This window comes from Lithobates pipiens, unplaced genomic scaffold (assembly GCF_037356315.1).
Source record: "Lithobates pipiens isolate NorthernLeopardFrog02 unplaced genomic scaffold, aLitPip1_a1.2 Scaffold_3, whole genome shotgun sequence".
NCBI classification, from domain to species: Eukaryota; Metazoa; Chordata; class Amphibia; order Anura; family Ranidae; genus Lithobates; species Lithobates pipiens.
In genome coordinates this window covers 224737173-224755651 of record NW_027507790.1, presented here as the reverse complement: position 1 = coordinate 224755651, position 18479 = coordinate 224737173, and the positions used below count along the sequence as shown (strand labels likewise).

General features: G+C 40.9%; 1 protein-coding gene across 2 annotated transcripts in view; it reads left to right on the top strand.

Annotated features, from left to right (window-relative positions):
• EGFLAM (EGF like, fibronectin type III and laminin G domains) overlaps nt 1-18479 on the top strand; it is a 249508-nt gene that overhangs the window by 152275 nt on the left and 78754 nt on the right. For both annotated transcript variants that reach the window (XM_077462829.1, XM_077462831.1), the window contains exons 8-9: nt 12211-12326; nt 14702-15068. In XM_077462829.1, coding sequence (XP_077318955.1) covers nt 12211-12326; nt 14702-15068 — 483 coding nt within the window. The remainder of the gene's footprint in view (nt 1-12210; nt 12327-14701; nt 15069-18479) is intronic.

The window sequence follows — 18479 nt, the reverse complement described above, 5'->3', positions numbered from 1 at the left end:
AAAATTGAGAAAGTGAGAGAGAGACATCAGAGAGAGAAATGGAGAGAGAGAGACATCAGAGATTGAGAGAGACATCTGAGAGAGAGAGAGAGAGACCAGAAAGAGAAATGGAGAAAGAGAGAGAAACATCAAAGAGAGAGAGAGATTGAGAGAGAGATCAGAGAGGAAGACAGAGTGAGAGGGAGAAAGATCAGAGAGCACAGCGATAGACTCTGTGTATAGGTGGGAGAGGAATAGTGTGATGTTGGGTCTCTACACCCTAAGCTTTGGTGCTATACCGCTCCCATAGATCAGCAGATTTCTGAGGGCTACAACCAAATGAGGATGACCTTTTGAGAGGTATACACAATGGGGTTGATTTACTAAAAAGGCAAATAGTCTGTGCACCGGCAAGTGCACTTTCCCTTGATCCAAGGCGAACATGCAATGAAATTAAAAAATAAAAACAACATTTTTGCTTGCACATGATTGGATAATAAAAATCAGCAGAGCTTCCACTTATTTCAGAGCTTCCCCTCAGATCTAGAGCAATGCACCTGCAGTGCACAGTATATTTGCCTTTAGAAAATCAACCCCAGTGTGAATTAGGTTATAACAACATTATCTACTAAACTGTGCAGAATTAGAAAAGAATGGTGTTTTGAGGTTTGGAGTTTACAGCCACTTTTAGGAAAGGAATGAATACAAAGGAAATAATTATTATTATCCTATTTCTCTAATAAAGGATTTTATTTATCTGGTTGACATAACCCAAACAGCTTACTAAGAGCCATGAATGTGGAGTGTGTATGTCAGAGAGCATTCCTTGTGGAGTGTTGTTTGACTCCTCAGTAGCCTGTTCCTTGTATGGTTACATAGAGAATTCTTTTACTATTACTCTGTAAGAAAAATGGCAGTTGTTAACCATTAGTATCTTGTTTTTGGGCCCACACACACTATTGCTTTGTGGTAACGTGTGTTGCATGTGTTGGTGCATTGGGGTGCCACTCATGTCTCTGCCAGAGAATCTTGGGGGACTGACCCTTTTGATGCCAGTTCCTTCCATTGGCAGATGCCATGCTGCCAAAGGGAGAGTGGATTCCCATTTCTAAAGCAGCAGGTGCATTTTATCTGTTTCATAATTTCTTCCCATCACTCATTCTGAATATCATATCAGCTGAGAACCCTATACATTTCCTTTGTAGGTTCACTTTAACCAGGAAATCTTTTTGACTATCAAACTCCCCCCCCCCCCGAACATTATTCTCTGAATGAAGAGGCCATAGACCTGTGCATGGGGTGTGCCGGGTGTGCCTGGACACACCCTTATCACTACATGCAATGCTGATCTCCCTACATCCTGAACTTTCCCCTCAAGAGGCAACCCCCTGCCCCCACAATGATACTGGCTTCCCTCCTCTCCCCCCGGCTGCTGCAGGGGATGTTTCAAAATGGAGAGAGAGGGAAGGATCTAGTAAATATGTCATTCACTGGTCCATTCCTTTTCTAAATGAACACAGTGGACACACTCACTCACTATGTTCATTCACAACTGAAGCATAGTAAACTGTTTACTATGCATTGGTTTGTGAATGAACAGGAAGCACTTCCCATTCAGTCACTGTCCAGTGCAGCTGAAGCTGCAAAGAAAGTCATGTGTGTTTGAGCTTGGGGGGTGGTGCCTTAATGCATTAGGCTGCACACACCTATGGAAGAAGCTCTTTATAAGAGGAAAAGGTGTAGTTGCACTGTTTAATTTTGCATTGGATGTTTGCACAACTCAAATTTTTACTTTCAGTAAAAAATACACTAAAATGAATTTAATACACAAAAACTGTTTGATCTCCATTTATTGTGTAGAGAATAAAAGTTGAGTTAGTCTTGACTATTGACCCTTCTATAGGCCAACTACCTACCTGCCTCTCATCCGAAAATATAGACCCCTGATTAGCTCCCGTGGGCATATCTGATGCCTCTTTCTCAAACGTCTGCGCCCTCCACCATTGATGTGCTCCGCTAAATTTACCTTTCTTGCTTATGCTTAAATTTACTCATTGTAAGGGGTCGACACATCTTCTTTGATGCTCAGTTGTACTAAGATCCCTGCTGTTACTTTGTAATTCTTATAAAAACTCAATAACATGTATTAAATCAGAAAAGTTGAGATAGTATTCTATGAATAGATATCAAATATGTCAATCCTCCAAACCATGAAATGACAAAAATAATAATACTCAAAATTATCATTAGGTGATGCTTTAAAGTTCTCAAGTACCCCCAATGGCCCATGTTTTCAGGTTTTCCTTTACTTTGCACAGCTGCTTTAAAATCAACATCAATGACATGGTATTGATGAGAGAAATTTTATCCAAGGGAAGTTCCCAAAACATGGCCTGTTGGGGGTACTTGAGGACTGAGGGTGATAACCACTGCTTTAACCACTTAAGGACCAGGCCTCTTTTTCAGACTCTGTGTTTACAAGTTAAAAACAAGTTTTTTTGCTAGAAAATTACTTAGAACCCCCAAACGTTATTCATTTTTTTTCTAACACCCTAGAGAATAAAATGGCGGTCATTGCAATACTTTTTGTCACACCGTATTTGTGCAGCGGTCTTACAAGCGCACTTTTTTGGGAAAAAATTAAATGAATAAAAAAAACAGTAAAGTTAGCCCAATTGTTTTTTTATATTGTGAAAGAGAATGTTACACCAAGCAAATTGATACCCAACATGTCGCGCTTCAAAATTGCGCCCGCTCGTGGAATGGTGTCAAACTTTTACCCATAAAAATCTCCATAGGCGACGTTTAAAAAATTGTACAGGTTGCATGTTTTCAGTTACAGAGGAGGTCTAGGGCTAGAATTATTGCCCTCGATCTAACGATTGCGGTGATACCTCACATGTGTGGTTGGACCACCATTTTCACAATTTGCGCTGCTCATGTATGTGTTCGCTTCTGCGTGCGGGCTCGTTGGGACGGGGCGCTTTATTTTATTTTAAAATGTATTCTACTTGCCCGTACATCCCATATGGGTAAGCAGATACAATCTGACAGGAAGCATGAATGAACTACCACGGTGCTTCACAGCGCTGTAGTAGTTCATTGAAAACTACAAGCCGACAGCCGCAAAGGCTACCGGACCTCGTTGTTTTCCATACACAGAGCCCAGCCAATCAGTTTTTTTTGTGACATCTAGCCGCGAGGGAGAAAAACCCCATTAGCGGTCACAGGGGGGATCGGGGTGGGGGGGGCGTGGGGGCCGGTCTGTTCTTAACATGATACATGTTACACCTTGAATATGGGTGTAACATGTAACGAAAGGTGAACTTATCCTTTAAAGCTTTTGTTACTCCAACACTTCATATTCCTGCTATGTGTCTGCTATACCATGTACTTGTAGGAGAAAGTATCCTGTTCTCTGTGTATTGCTTCCTTTATGTGAAATCCCTGGTGTTCCTGCCAGTCTCTCTGCTTTCCTATTAAAACCTGACCACACTAAGCAGGAGAGCACACTGTGGTTAGTTCTCTAGCTGTGCTGGGAACACAGCCTGTTCTCCAATGATCAGATTTGTCCTGACACGATCCCCCACTGCACAGCCATTCACTGGGATATTCAGTGTGTTGCTGCTTCTCTTCCCCCCAGCTCTTATGCAGTTGAGAACAGAGGGAATGTGATCACTTTAAAAAAAAAGGGGAATAAAGGTATTTATATTTTTTTACATTTTTTTTATATTTATACAAAAATGTTTTGTGTTTCATTTCTATTTTAAACTGGATTGTTTTACAAGGTGAGTGTGTATAACTACTTTATAGCTTAACTCTTGCTAATTTTATTTGTTTTAGTTTTTGGGGAGAGTGGAGTTTATTTCTGTCTGTGACTCCATTAGAGAGATTTCTCCTCACTTCCTGTTTGTTTATCACAAGAAAGGGGAGGATCAGATGTTACTGGGACAGAAAACATTGTCAGAATTTCTAACCCTTTCTCATTTTACTAAAAATGTGTTTTTACTTTTGTCTCTCTGCCCAACGCAGAGTTTCCATCACATCTTGTCCTGACAGGAACTCTACTACCCAGAAGGGAGACAAACACCAATAAAAACATGACAGACACTCCAACACTTCTCTGCTCTATAAGCAATTAAATCAAAAGTTTGGGCTGTTATGCTGTGTACACACAGCCGGTCTTTTCAACAGCACAGGTCCGACGGAACAAATCCGTCAGACAATTCGATCGTGTGTGGGCTTCATCGGACCTTTGCTGTCGAAAAATCAGACGGACTTTAGATTTAGAACATATTTCAAATCTTTCTGACGGACTCGAGTCCGGTTGAGAAATCAGTTCATCTGTATGCTAGTCCGACGGATGAAAACCGACGCTAGGGCAGCTATTGGCTACTGGCTATGAACTTCCTTATTCTAGTCCGGTCTTACGTCATCACGATCAAATCCGTCGTACTTTGGTGTGATTGTGTGTGGCCAAGTCCGTTCGTTTGGAAAGTCCGTTGGAAGTCTGCCAAAAGTCCGTCAGGAAGACCATCGGACCTAGTCTGCCGCAAAGTCTGGTCGTGTGTACACGGCATTAGGCTTTCAATACTGCATTTGTGATATTTCTCCTTTACCAAAATGGCGCTTCCAATTCGTACACCGAACAAATAATTCCCAAATTGAAAATAAATAACACAACTTTGTACAATTGCTGTACATGAGAACAAATATAGAGAAGGTGGAAGTGTCCTTGCTGTTTTCAGATGTTATTCATTATTCTGCCGCCGACATAAAATGCATCTCCACTACAAAGACACTTTCTATTTGCGCTTGTGAAAGTGAATGGACGGACTTGCGCGGCCTCTGATTGTTTGCAAATTAGATCATACATAACTTTTCCTACATTTGGTTATGGCTGTGATGAGACGGCATGGAAGAAGGTGATGATCATTTAAAGTGTGATCCTAGGAGAAATGGTAACAGATTTTTTTGTTTCCCGAGAGGCTGATTTTCATTTCAAGAGAAATAGCGGATGACACTTCCATGTTTGGGGACTAATAAAGCTCCCTTGTGAGACTTGTTATTTCAGTGCTGCAAAAAAAGAGCGAAAAGTACAAAGTACAGAAACCAAAAACAAACTTTCAGCTGTATTTTAAAGTACTGAAAAAGTTATTCCAACTTGTATCTGCTTGCCCTGTACAAAATCATTTATTTATTAAAACTTTTATTTATTAATCTTGTCTTTTAATTATTGAAAATTGTAATAAAACTTGATTGATTGAAAAAAAAAAAAAGTTCATTCGGACTCAAAAATACACCATCTTAGCCCTTGTACACATGGTCGGACATTCTGACAACCAAATCCCTTGGATTTTTTCCGAAACTGTTGCATACACACGGTCGGACAAAGTTGTCGGAAAATCCGATTGTACATAACGTGATGACGTTATTTCGTTACGATGGGAGTACGTTCAGGCTAGTAGCCATTAGCTTTGGTCTAGGAATTTGATCTGAGCATGCGTGGCACTTTGTCCGTCGGAGTAGGCTACACATGATCGGAGTATGTCCAATCAGAGCCTTTTGTCAGAAAATGTTACCGGCAAGTTGGAAAAGTTGGTCTGTCGGATATTCCGATGGAAACAGTCCGATGGAGACCACACACAGTCGGAATATCCGACAAAACGGTCCGATAGGACACATTCCGTCAGAATCTCCGACCGTGTGTACAAGGGCTTAGACATCTATAGACCTCTCAAGCTGCAATGCACAAAACCATTTAGCTCGTTCTCAACGTCCAATTGGGCTAAGGACTTTCCATTTAAATCTCTCACGGATAAACGATGTTCTCTCACACCTAATCACCAACGAAATATGGCGAGCATGTCAACTCAAGCTAATACACGGAGCATATATTCCTTTTCTCACTTCCAAATCTAGTCCACGGGCTGCTCTATGCCCACTATGTGGCTCTATTAATCCAAAGCTTGGTTTAGGAGACGTCAATTTGATCTTTAGAATAACACATCCTTTACTACACTTTGAATATGAATGTCCAATACCCAGACCATCAAACTTTAAGACTGACACACCTTCTCATTCACATTGGATCCTAATATGTCTGCTAGTTGCTTGTAAGACCATTTTGAAGAAGTGGGCAACCTCTACTGCTCCAACTGTAACAGAAGAGGACCAACAACATACTATATCGGGAAAAACTCGACTCTCAGCTGTTTCACTCTACCTTTCAACAATGTTTCACCTCCACATGGCAAGCTTTCATGGACTCTACTTTTTTTGATATAACAAAGAACTTCCTTATCTCCACAAACGTCTCATCAGTGACTTACTTGGGACAATAAATAGCCACAGTCTATATATTTCTTTTTGTTAACAGAGAAACCTAAAACTATATTAATACCCCACTAACCTGCAACGTATTCTGACACGCCATGTGCTGATCTGTTCTTAGTCGTGGTTCTTCAGGTTTCTTTTTATAAAATTCTTTATAGAGTTTTATTTTGTCTCAGCTTTCTTTGGAGGATCTTTCACAGCTCTACATGTTTCACCACTTAATCACTTCTCTAGCCTTGTAGCCTTTACGACACTGGTAATAGGATGTAAGGATAATTGTGCTTAGCCCCAGGGCCAAAGGAGGAGCCCAGATACAGTTGCATCAGTGGGGCACAGAGTGATCCTGGGGGGGCAGAGTAATCCTCTCTCTCTCCCCCCCCCCTATACGTGGTGGTCATAGATTTGCAGGAAGTACATCCAGGACAGTGCTTTTGAGATGGATTACCCACTAATATGTAACAGATTTTTGACAAGAACTCTTGAGGGAGGTCCTTTTTACATGCAAGTGGCTATATTAACCTATTAACGGCTGTCTTTTGGCATTGTAAATATGCAGAAAGGCTTACCGGCCATCCTAGGAGGGAAGTACCATACCCATAAGATTAGCGGGCCTTTAGTACTGTTAACCTGATTAAGAGACAAATATGCCCCTGCACCTGGATGCGACTGTATCTGGGCTCCTCTTCTGGCCCCGGGTGTGAGCGCATTGATCCCTATCTCCTAGTACCAATGTATTAAAGGCTCCCGAAGAAGCAACTAGGTTGCAAAATCTGTAGAGCTGTGACAGATTCTTAAAGGAAAAATGTAACCCTAGCACCTGGAGAAACTTGAACACTTGGTTTATATCTCTCTATAGTCTCCTACTGTGCGGTACACACCTTTTAAAGGGGGTTTACGCTTTGTCTGTGATACATGGTAATTAGTTACATTTTAGAATCTATTTTATACCCAATTGTTATTTCGTACAAGCTTTTAATGTTGAAAAAATTAAATATTGAATTATTTTATCATATATATATATATATATATATATAAATATATAAATATATATATATATATATATATATATATGCCTCCAAAGCCCATAATTCTTGATTTTTAAATACAGTGTTCCACTATATGGGACGTGGCATGGTTTACTATGTAGTGTGCCCATGAAACACACAATGGGTACTACTCTTATTAACCTGACACCTTAACCTCTTTCGGACTGCCCTACAAACATTTACTGCTGCAGGGTGATCAGCGATTTCACGTGGGGGGGGGGGGGGGCGTTCGCACGTGCCTGCTGCCCCGGCTGTGCTATGATTTGTTAAAACACAAGCCGATCAGCAGGTCCCGGCCAATGATTGATCACTGAGACTTGCTGATCTGCTCTGTAATTAATGAAGGAGAGCACTTTGCTGTAAACAACACAGAGCTCTGTTCACTGACAGGCGATCTTGCTGTTTTTTTTTTTAATTCCCTGCAAAGCAGAGAAAAAAACAGCATGATCACTTAGTAAAAGCAGCACATATTAAACACATTACACATTGTTGGGCACAAAGTTAACCGCTTGATCACCCCTAGATGTTTTCACCTTCCCAGCCAGTGTCATTAGGACAGTGTCAGTGTATAGTATTAGCACTGATCACTGTATTAGTGTAATAATTGGTGCCAAATAATATACACTTGGGATTTTTTTCTTTGACCAAAGACATGTAGCAGAATGCATTTTGGCCTAAATTCATGAAGAAATTAGATTTTTTTAAATGTTTTATTGGATATGTTTTATAGCAGAAAGTAAAAAATATTAAGTTTTTTCCAAAATTTTCAGTCTTTATTTATTTATATTGCAAAAAATAAAAAGCCCAGTGCTGATCAAATACCCCCAAAAGAAAGCTCTATTTGTGTGAAAAAAAAAGATACAAATTTAACTTGTTTACAGTGTTGCATGACCGTGCAATTGTCAGTTAAAATAGCGCATTGCCTAATAGCAAAAAATAGTCATGGTCATGAAAGGGGTAAAATCTTCTGGAGGGCAAGTGGTTAAACTGAAGCTCACAAATATTATGACAACACTAGGTTCGAGGTGACATGGAAAGCTGAGTTTGCGTAGGAGGTTGCATACACATTAGCGTAACGCTATTCCTGTCTGCATATTCAAATTTGCCATCCATATCATACAAATACAGTTGCAAGAAAAATGCATTTAAACCATTTTACCCACCTAGATTTCCCCATAAATGGTATGCACAATATTTTTCAGTGATATATATCATATAGCCAGAAGTATGTGGATATCACGCCGTATTATTAAATTTTTGGTGTTTCCAGTGAAGGTCACAGGTCATTTTAGCCGACTGTGCTCTCCCAGCCTCGTGATAACAGTTTGATCCAGCACATAGTCCCATCCCCAGGACCACCCCTATAACATCTTTCAGCTTAAGCTAGCCATAGATGGATTAAAATTCAGCCAGTTTAGCAGGAACCAGCTTAATTTTGATCCATTAGTTGTAGATCTTCAAACTTATGTCGAATGGGCTTGTGGGAAATCTTTTATCAATCAACAGCTGCAGCCAATGAGCTTGAGATGCTGATCAGTGTATTATGGCCATGGAGAGTCCCTGAAGTCAGAATACAATATGTCAGCGGTAGGATTCCTCTATCCAACTCAATTGTGAATATGGAGAAACCTGTTCTCACTGGCTAAACAAAAAAAAACCCATCTATGGCCAACCTTAATCATAGAGGAGCTGCATGATTGTGTGTTTGTATCCTTCTACCACATGCCAGTATAGATTCCCAACATGGCCCCGTTTATGGGTACTAATGACCTTTCATTCAAAAAATTCCATCTGAACCAGTAGACTCCCTCTGCCCCAAGAAGGGCTTTCAAGTGAAGTATGGCTTACCCCATACTCCTCCTGGAATGCTACCCGATCCTATGGTATTTTCAGATTCTCCCACCCACTGCTTTCTTGATGAAGATATTTGTACAGAGAGTTCAGCCAGAATTTGGGCACATTGCTGGGCCTGGGGTTACAAGTATACAGAAACCTTTATAACTGCTGAGGGTTTTCTCTTTTTGACTGGAATTTAATTACACCAGTTTATTTCTACTTTGGATAAAGTTCTTGATTCTAGCCCTTTCTCAAAATGGAAATGATCATCAAAATCTATTTGTAAACTGTAAATTGCACCTTCCAATTTATTTCATTGAGCAAACTTCAATAGTTTTGATTCCACCTAGAGTTTTTCCATTTGGCGTTTCTCCTGCATAATGCACAGCGCAATTACACTTGTTTGCAAATTAATTCCTTTAAATCAGAAATCAGGAGTAATTTGCCCTTTCTTGGGAGCGGCCGTTCTATACGCCGTTTATTTCTTTCAATCTCTTATGAAAGGCAGCAATAGTGAAGAGAAGGTTATAAAAAGCAGGATATAAATATAATAGGGGTGTGCATGCTGACTGCATCGATCAGCCTTGTGAAGCAATCATTATGTCCTTGCCAAGCACAAGGCCTATTATAGATGGTGTAATTGAATTCACTTTCAATGCTCATTGTATTGATTTTAAAAGATCTGCAAAGCTTCTTTATCCCAATATATTTTTGTATTGTACTTATTGTATAAGAGGTACAGGTTCTTGGTGGTTAGGCTACAAGTTCTAAGAGGTCCTCTATTTACACATTTTTTTAAATTAATAAAATGATGTACTAGTATAATAATAAAAAAAAATATATATATATATATATATATATATATATATATATATATATATATATATATATATATATATATATATTCAAAAGTATTGTGACACCTGCCTTTACATGAACTTTAATTGCATCCCAGTCTTAGTAGGTAGGGTTCAATATTGCGTTGGCCCACCCTTTGCAGCTTTAACAGCTTCAACTCTTCTGGGAAGGCTGTCCACAAGGTTTAGGAGTGTGTCTATGGGAATGTTTGTCCATTCTTCCCGAACCTCATTTGTGAGGTCAGGCACTGATGTTGAAGAAGAAGGCTCGTAGTCTTCATTCTAATTCATCCCAAATGTGTTCTGTCGGGTTGAGGTCAGGACTGCACAGGCCAGTCAAGTTCCTTCATCCTAAACTCGCTCATCCATGTCTTTATGGATCTTGCTTTGTGCACTGGTCCAAATCATTTGGTGGAGGGGGGATTATAGTGTGGGGTTGTTTTTCAGAGGTTGGGTTTGACCCCTTAGTTCCAGTAGGGAACTCTTTAGGCCAAAGACATTTTCGACAATTTCATGCTCCCAACTTTAAGGGAAGAGTTTGGGGATGGCCCCTTCCTGTTCCAACATGACTGTGCACCAGTGCACAAAACAAGGTCCATAAAAGAAATGGATGAGCAAGTTTGGGGTGGAGGAACTTGACTGGCCTGCAGAGTCCTGACCTCCACCATAGTGCTGGAGTGGAGTGCGGGGAAAAGGTTCCCATTGCAAAAGTAGAATTTTCTCATTTATTTGACTTTAAGATTTTTCAGGAAGTCTTAATTGGTTGTCTGACAGTGTTGACACTGTCACGTCTACCCCAACGCAGGTGGTCAGGCACTATAGCTAGCTACTGTGTTCTTCACCTATAGCAGCCCCCTTTCCCTTAAGGCAAGCAGGCCTACCGGTACTTGGTTGCCCCCAGGACTTATAGACAATGCTATAGTGCCTGGCCACCATACACAGTAGAATAAAAGGCTCTGTGTTGAGGGAAAATTTTTAAGAATTTACAGTTCTACCTTGCATTTATCTTAATAAACAAAGGACATATTTAACTGGAGTTCCTTTATAACAGTATTTCTCAACTTACAACACCATTTAAACCACAAAATGCTTTCTATAAACCATTCTTACCCAAGTACCTTCAAGTGTAGGTCAGCTTATCCCAAATTGCCAAACCGCCCGTGCCAGTTTATACAAGGGCTTTACCGAAAGCAATGCAAACATGGGCATACATTTTTTTATTAACTTAGATAGGTCATTCAAATTTCACATGTTGGTAGAGTAACTCTTCTTTTTCATTGAAGGTAAATAATGGATTCCAAGAATAAGCAAAATGCCGTCATTGAATACTTGATGAAATAGGGTTTCAGGCTGTCCAACATGCACAGAATGTTTACAGAGATGACGGCTTTGACAAGAGTTACAAGACATGGATCTTGACAATGGTGCCATCTCCATAAACATTCTGTAGCCTTTTGTGGATGTCATGTCATGACAGTCTGCACCCCTTCTTCGTCAAGAACTCAATGATGGAACATTGCTTCTGTTTGGAATCCATTATTTACCAGCAATGAAGATTTATAACAAAGGTATTACTCACTTTTTCATTACTTCATAAATGTTTTACAATCACAATTCTGCTGCTCTGAAAAAAAACAATTGTTCAGAGATGCGGGCACTAAGCAATTGTTACAGGCGCACATCTATTGCAGGAACCCAAAGGAGCCAGCATGTATTGTCAAATAACATGTAGAGCCTTTTGATGTATTGGCATGCACTTTAAGGATCTATTGATAATAGCAGGGAGTAAAGATGTATGATTATTGATATTTCATGTAACAATCAATAAAATGTGTGCGGGAAAGCTGCAGGCTGCATTCACACTTGAGCTGAGCATCTTTGTTTGCTTGAAGCCCATGTAGCTTTTGAGCTACAGGCTTAGACTACACTCAGATGTGAAGAGGCACAATAGGAAACCATGGGATTTTATATGTTGAGCATTCTGGAATTTTGAGTTACATAAAGCTCAGGTGTGAATGGGGCCATATTTTTTAATGTAGCCAGAGTAAGTTTTTGAATTTGGTAACATCCACTAAAGTAAATAGTAAGATTGAAAACAGCTTCACTTGTGATTGTGAACTGTCATTAAATCACAAATTGTATGATATGTGTTCCAGGCACAGATGAGCTGGGATCTGGAGGCTACATTCACAGTTATGTCACAGAGCCCAAGATCGGTGATGACGATGGATATGACGTCGATGATTCCGATTATGATATCTATATAGATGATGTAAGTGAATTTATGGTTTGTTCTACTTATGCTATAAATTATCTGGACTTGCATTTATGAGTATAAAGTATATGAGTATATTTATAGTATATATGAACGATAAGCTTTGCAGTTTTAGGTCAGGCCAATTTTTGAGCTACAATTATTATTAAAGACCCCAAAAAGCCTAAATCAGACCTGAATGTATTTACTGTAAATGAATGCTCAGATCCTCATGGATGATATAGAAATGTAGAATGCTGGCTTCCAATTAGTAATTATTTTGAAAGAAGTGCGGGTTACTCTTTTTTTGTTAAAATAGCTAAAACATGGGAAAAGTTTTAACAAAGTTTGCTCCTTTTGGTAAAGAAAGTGTAAGTACGTGATCAAATGTGTGAATTTATATACAGGATAACATTTTTACATCCACATTATATTCAAATTTAAATAGCCTATCAGATTGAGCCCCGAACTCTAGTCCCCTAAATTAAGTCTGGTTCACCATTCCATGTTTGCTAACTGAAGTAAATCATAGAGACAAGTTTAATCATTCATACCCACACACTTTATTTTATTTTAAATAACATCTTCTTACATCCTCAACATTGACTTTAAAATAAGGCCTCTTTCACATGGGGATATAAAAGAAAAAAAAGGGTTGAGCTGTGGTTTTACCATCTCCCAACCGCCCACCTAAGACGTAACATATAGTTGGAGGGGGCTGTTCACATGCCATGAAACTATTACTGACCCTCCCTAATCTCCCACTTATGTTCAATAACAAATCAGCATGGTTCTGGATCATGTGATCAAAATTACATCCAGCAATAGTAATCACATTAGGTTTGTTTACAAACAAACCCTGTCGGCTATATCCGTCAATGTGGATTACCGCATTTAAAAGCAATTCAATTAAAATTTTTATTTAAAACTGTTTCAAGTTGACAAAAATGCAGTTGTCATGTTTGTCAGACTAATGAGCAGAGTTTTTATTTAGCCCCTTACTACTGGCTGTGCGCATATATGGGGTAGCAGTGAGGTGGGACTATATTCCACATTTATACCAATCCATACCCATATATATGTACCTGTATATGATGGCAACGCACACAGTGGCATGATGTCAGCACTGTGACCAAGCTGTCTCCAACAGCTTCCTATGACATAGAAATGATTAGGAAGTGGTAGGACAGACTCCCAATCACGTGGTCACTATGACAGCCACTTGCAGTGATCACATTATCATGAGGGCAATGTTAAGCCTCAGGCATTACGATCTTGTAAATGACCGTTGGGACCTGATGAAAATGGGGTTACACAACCTACTAAATAAATGCCCCCATAAGTCTCTAAAAAACAATGTAAGATTTTTTTAGATTGAAATTTAGATATTATTTAGAAATTATTCATGGAGTTAGAGTACATTCACACAGGGGCAACTTTGGATCCGACTTGAAGTTGCCTCAAGTCGCGCGACGTGATAAAATCAATGTAAGTGAATGAGAGCCATCTTAGAAAAGGTTCCTGTACTACTTCAATCCAACTTCTAGGCAACTTGTACCCATTGATTTCAATAGAAGTTGCCTCCAAATCGGATCCCGTCTTAAAGAGGAAGTAAACCCTGATGGGTTTACTTCCTCTTTCATTCCTTGCAAAGGCAAAGCATAATGGACTACTATGCATCGCATAGTAGTCCATTATGTGTCACTTACCTGACACAGGAGCCAGCGATGTCACCGCTGCCCCCTGTAGTCCGCCGCATCCATCTTGCTGGTGGCGTCTCGCAGCTCCGCCGCTGTCATTCGGCGAAGCCGCAATGACGTCACTCTCGCGCATGCGCACGGGAGTCGACACGCGCGGCAGTTCCATTCTTGGAAATGCCGCGCTCAGTGCGCCTGCGCGCCGCTGTCTACGGCGCATGCGCCGTAGACAGCGGTGCCCGTTTTCAGGCAAATATCTCCTAAACCATATAGGTTTAGGAGATATTGCTTGGACCTACAGGTAAGCCTTAATCTAGGCTTACCTGTAGGTCAAAGTGGTTTGTAAGGTTTTACAACCACTTTAACTGAAGCAACTTTCCAGGAAGTAAAAATAGTTTTCTGATTATTATGTGATTGGCCACTGGCAAAGTCCCCTGTCCTGGAGGCAATTTCAAGCTGCCTTGTAAGTTGCCCCAAGTCGCTCTGTGATTCATACTCAAGTCGTGTCTAAGTTGCCTCCCAGAGTTGCGCTGGAAGTCATGTTGCCCCTGCGTGAATGGACTCTTATTGTCAAGTTACCTAAGTTGGCCTAATTTGGTCTGGGCTCTAATGACCTCTGGTCATGAAAGGATTCGGTCACATGCAGTTTTATATTGCTTCTGTGCCATAATGTAAAAATGTACTGTTGTTCGATAGGTGAAGCCACTTCCTTCCAAAAAAGAGGGCAACAAAAAGTTTGTTATCGAAACCAAAGGAACATCTGGGACATATACAAAGATAGTTCCTTTAAGAACTACCACTTCTTCACCAATAAAATCCACCACTGCCAGAAAGAGCGTGATAACCACTCCTACAACAACCACTCCTTTACCTGCTACCACCACAGTAAGAGCAACTGCAAAACCCACCAGAAGGGTCAGTCTGATGTCTCCTCCCCGGCTATTTGACCTGACGTGTGAGGAAACTGCATGTCCTGTGGACAGCTTCTGCCTCAATGATTATGACCGCGGAGGCTCACGGTGCCACTGTAATCTGGGAAAAGGAGGAGAAACTTGTGAGGAGGGTAAGTTTTGTTTTATCACGTTAAGTTCTCAACACCTGATGGCCTTTCATGTAACTGTTGAGAAGGGATGAGCAAAGTGACTTCTCTGCAAAATTACTGATATTGTTGCCGGAGAGGTTTTGACAAAGTGAAATTGTGTTAATTTAAGCTCACTGAGCAACATTTGCTTGGAAAAAAACTTTTTTTGGAGGTTTCTTTTATGTATGTATTTAGTTTTTTTTTGTATATTAATTTTTTTTTATCTTATTTATTTTCACTAGCTGTTTTTTCTTTCTGTAAGAAAATTTTAAATAATAAAGGTATTAAGGAACGGGATACATTAGTTGTAAGTAGCTTCTGTAGACCTCAGGAACCATTTAAGACCCTTGTACCCTTAAAGTCTATGTAAACTCTAATAATGAACGTCTCTTATTTGCTCCCTTTTGCTCCGTTAAAGAGTTAGTTAATTTTTGTGCATAAAACAGCCCATGCAGTCAAGTCTTAGTACATGTAAATGCACCGTGTTGTTAACAAATCTCTTGATTAATTAATTTGCACACCTGTGGGCCATGTTGTCCCATTGTATACTGTTAAAAAACTTCTAACGGACCCCCCCTTCCAGTCCTATCCTGTTTCCAGTACACTAGAGCTATTGGATGCTCAAGCATGGGGATGAAGGATAAAAGTAGCTGCTTTCAGGATTTTTTTTTTTACATACTTCAAGGGGACCAACATGGTCTACACAGGTATGCAACTGAATGTACATAATATAACTGGGTACTAACATTTATACAGTAGGTAAAGTTGATCCAGGGAAAATACGATAATTGGATTGTATGATATTTTTTATTTTATTTATTTATTGTTTTTAAGATTGAACTGGATGGACTTGTGTCTTTTTTCAACCTGACTAACTATGTAACTATGTAACTTAAAGTGGTTCTAAAGCGATGATCAGGAGGCGGTAGGACAGGCTCCCAATCATTAGGTCACTATGACAGCCAGTTGCAGTGATCACATTATCATGAGGCCCATTTACATGCCCTTTTCCCTTTATGCAGGGACGGATTGACCATTGGGCCACTCTGGCACTGCCCGAGGGCCCCCGAGCCCCTAGGGGGCCCCATCAGGGTTTCCAGCCTCAGTAAAACCAGGGACAGTATTTAAAAATCTGTGTTTTTTTTACATCTGTCTCTAAAATGTCTCTTACCGACATACTTTTGGTCTAAAAATCCTGAGATTATAGCTGCCCCACCTCTCCAGTGCCTTCTCAGCCAATAGAAACATGTCTGTGTATACTGTGTGTACATGTATGTGAATACTGTGTGATTTTATACTGTGTGGCCCCATAATCTCAGATTGCCTGGGGGCCCCATAATCTCCTATTATTGCCCGGGGGCCCCATGAGTTGTCAGTCCGCCCCTGCCTTTATGCATTCCATAAAAAATGTTTAGGCATCAGCATCCCCCATCCCTCCTTTTACTTACCCGAGCCCCCATTCAATCCAGTACTCTGCACATCTGCAGCTCTTCTCTCCCCTCACTTTCAGGTCTCGCTGGCTTTGCTGAGGCAAAGGGAGCAATTGGGTGTGGGGGACAGGACCGAGCCCCACAGTCTATGTCAATGGATGCACCAGCAGGGCTCGAGAGTGAGCATGCATGAGTGGCATCTTCCCATGGGGGCACTGGTTGGAGAGGAGGGGCCAGGAGAAGAGGAGATTTTATCGGCTGACATCACAGGCTTTGGAAATATCTCAACCATAATGCCAGGATCCACCTAGCTGCCTGATTGATAGTGGGATCTGGCTCTCAGCACAATGTTAAGAACCAAAGCCAGCTGCGAACACCTGCTCTCCAGCCTGGTGTTCAAGTGAGCCCCGGAGGTGCAGAGTAAAGAGCGGAGACTGACTGGCACTGCTCTCAACTCCAAGGAGAACTGAGAAATGAGCGATCAACAGTCATGTGATCGCTCAGTTCTCAGTCTTAGCCCTTGTACACACGGTCGGAGATTCCGTCGGAATGTTTCCTATCGGACCGTTTTGTCGGATATTTTGACTGTGTGTGGTCTGCATCGGACTGTTTCTGTCAGAATATCCGATGGACCAACTTTTCCAACTTGCCGGTAAAATTTTCCGACAAAATGCTCCGATCGGACATACTCCGCTCATGTGTAGCCTACTCCGATGGACAAAGTGCCACGCATGCTCAGATCAAATTCCTAGACCAAAGCTATTGGCTGTGAATGTAGTCCCGTCTTAACGAAATAACGTCATCACGTTATGTACAATCGGATTTTCCGACAACTTAGTCCGACCGTGTGTATGCAACATCACTTCCGGACCTCTTCCGGAATTAATCCGTCGGAATTACTCCGACGGATTTGGTTGTCGGAATCTCCGACCGTGTGTACAAGGGCTTAGAGTCAACAACAGACAGCTGCAGCTTAGTACATGTCCTATTTATTTTATTTTTTTAAACCCCAAATTTCTCCTTTAACCCCTTCCCGCCGAGCATACGCAGATGTGCGTACTCGGCTTCCGGGGGGTATACCGGGATGATGCCCGCACCTGCAGGCATCATCCCGGTACCGTTTTTTTCAGCGGGCGCTTGGCTATCCAGCCATAACAACCGAAGCAGCTAAAAGCCGCTTGGCTGTTATGCCGGAGGAGCGGGAGGAAACGTCCCCCCCTCCCGCCGCTGTTACCGGTGCTCCCGCTCGATCGGGAGCACAGATTCAAGATCCGGCACTTCCGGCTGCTGGGGAGGAACTGGAACGAAGCCATAATCGGCTTTGTTCCAGTATCCTAATCGTAAACACGGAAGCGACGTCATGACGTCACTTCCCGTTTACTTGGCTGCCAATGGCGCCGGTTTTAAAAAAATATACGGTATTCAGAATCGCCGTTTTCGGCATTCTGAATACATTGAAGAGTACCTGTCACCACCTATTACTGTCACAAGGGTTGTTTACATTCCTTGTGACAGCAATAAAAGTGATCAAATTTGTATTTTTATTTTTTAAAACAATTTAGTCATTTTAATATATATAAAAAAAAATTTTAAAGCGCCCGCCGTCCCCGCGAGCTCGCAAAGCAAAGAAAACGCATACGGAAGTCATGCCCGCATATGTAAACGGTGTTCAAATCACACATGTGAGGTATCGCCACGATTGTCAGAGCGAGAGCAATAATTCTAGCATTAGACCTCCTCTGTAACGCTAACCTGGTAACCGTAAAAAAATGTTTTAATGCGTCGCCTATTGAGATTTTTAGGTACCGTACTTTGTCATCAATCCACGAGTGTGTGCAATTATAAAGTGTGACATGTTTGGTATCTATTTACTCGGCGTAACATTATCTTTCACATTATGCAAAAAAATTGGGCTAATTTTACTGTTTCGTTTTTTTTTAATTCATGAAAGTGTCCCTTTTCC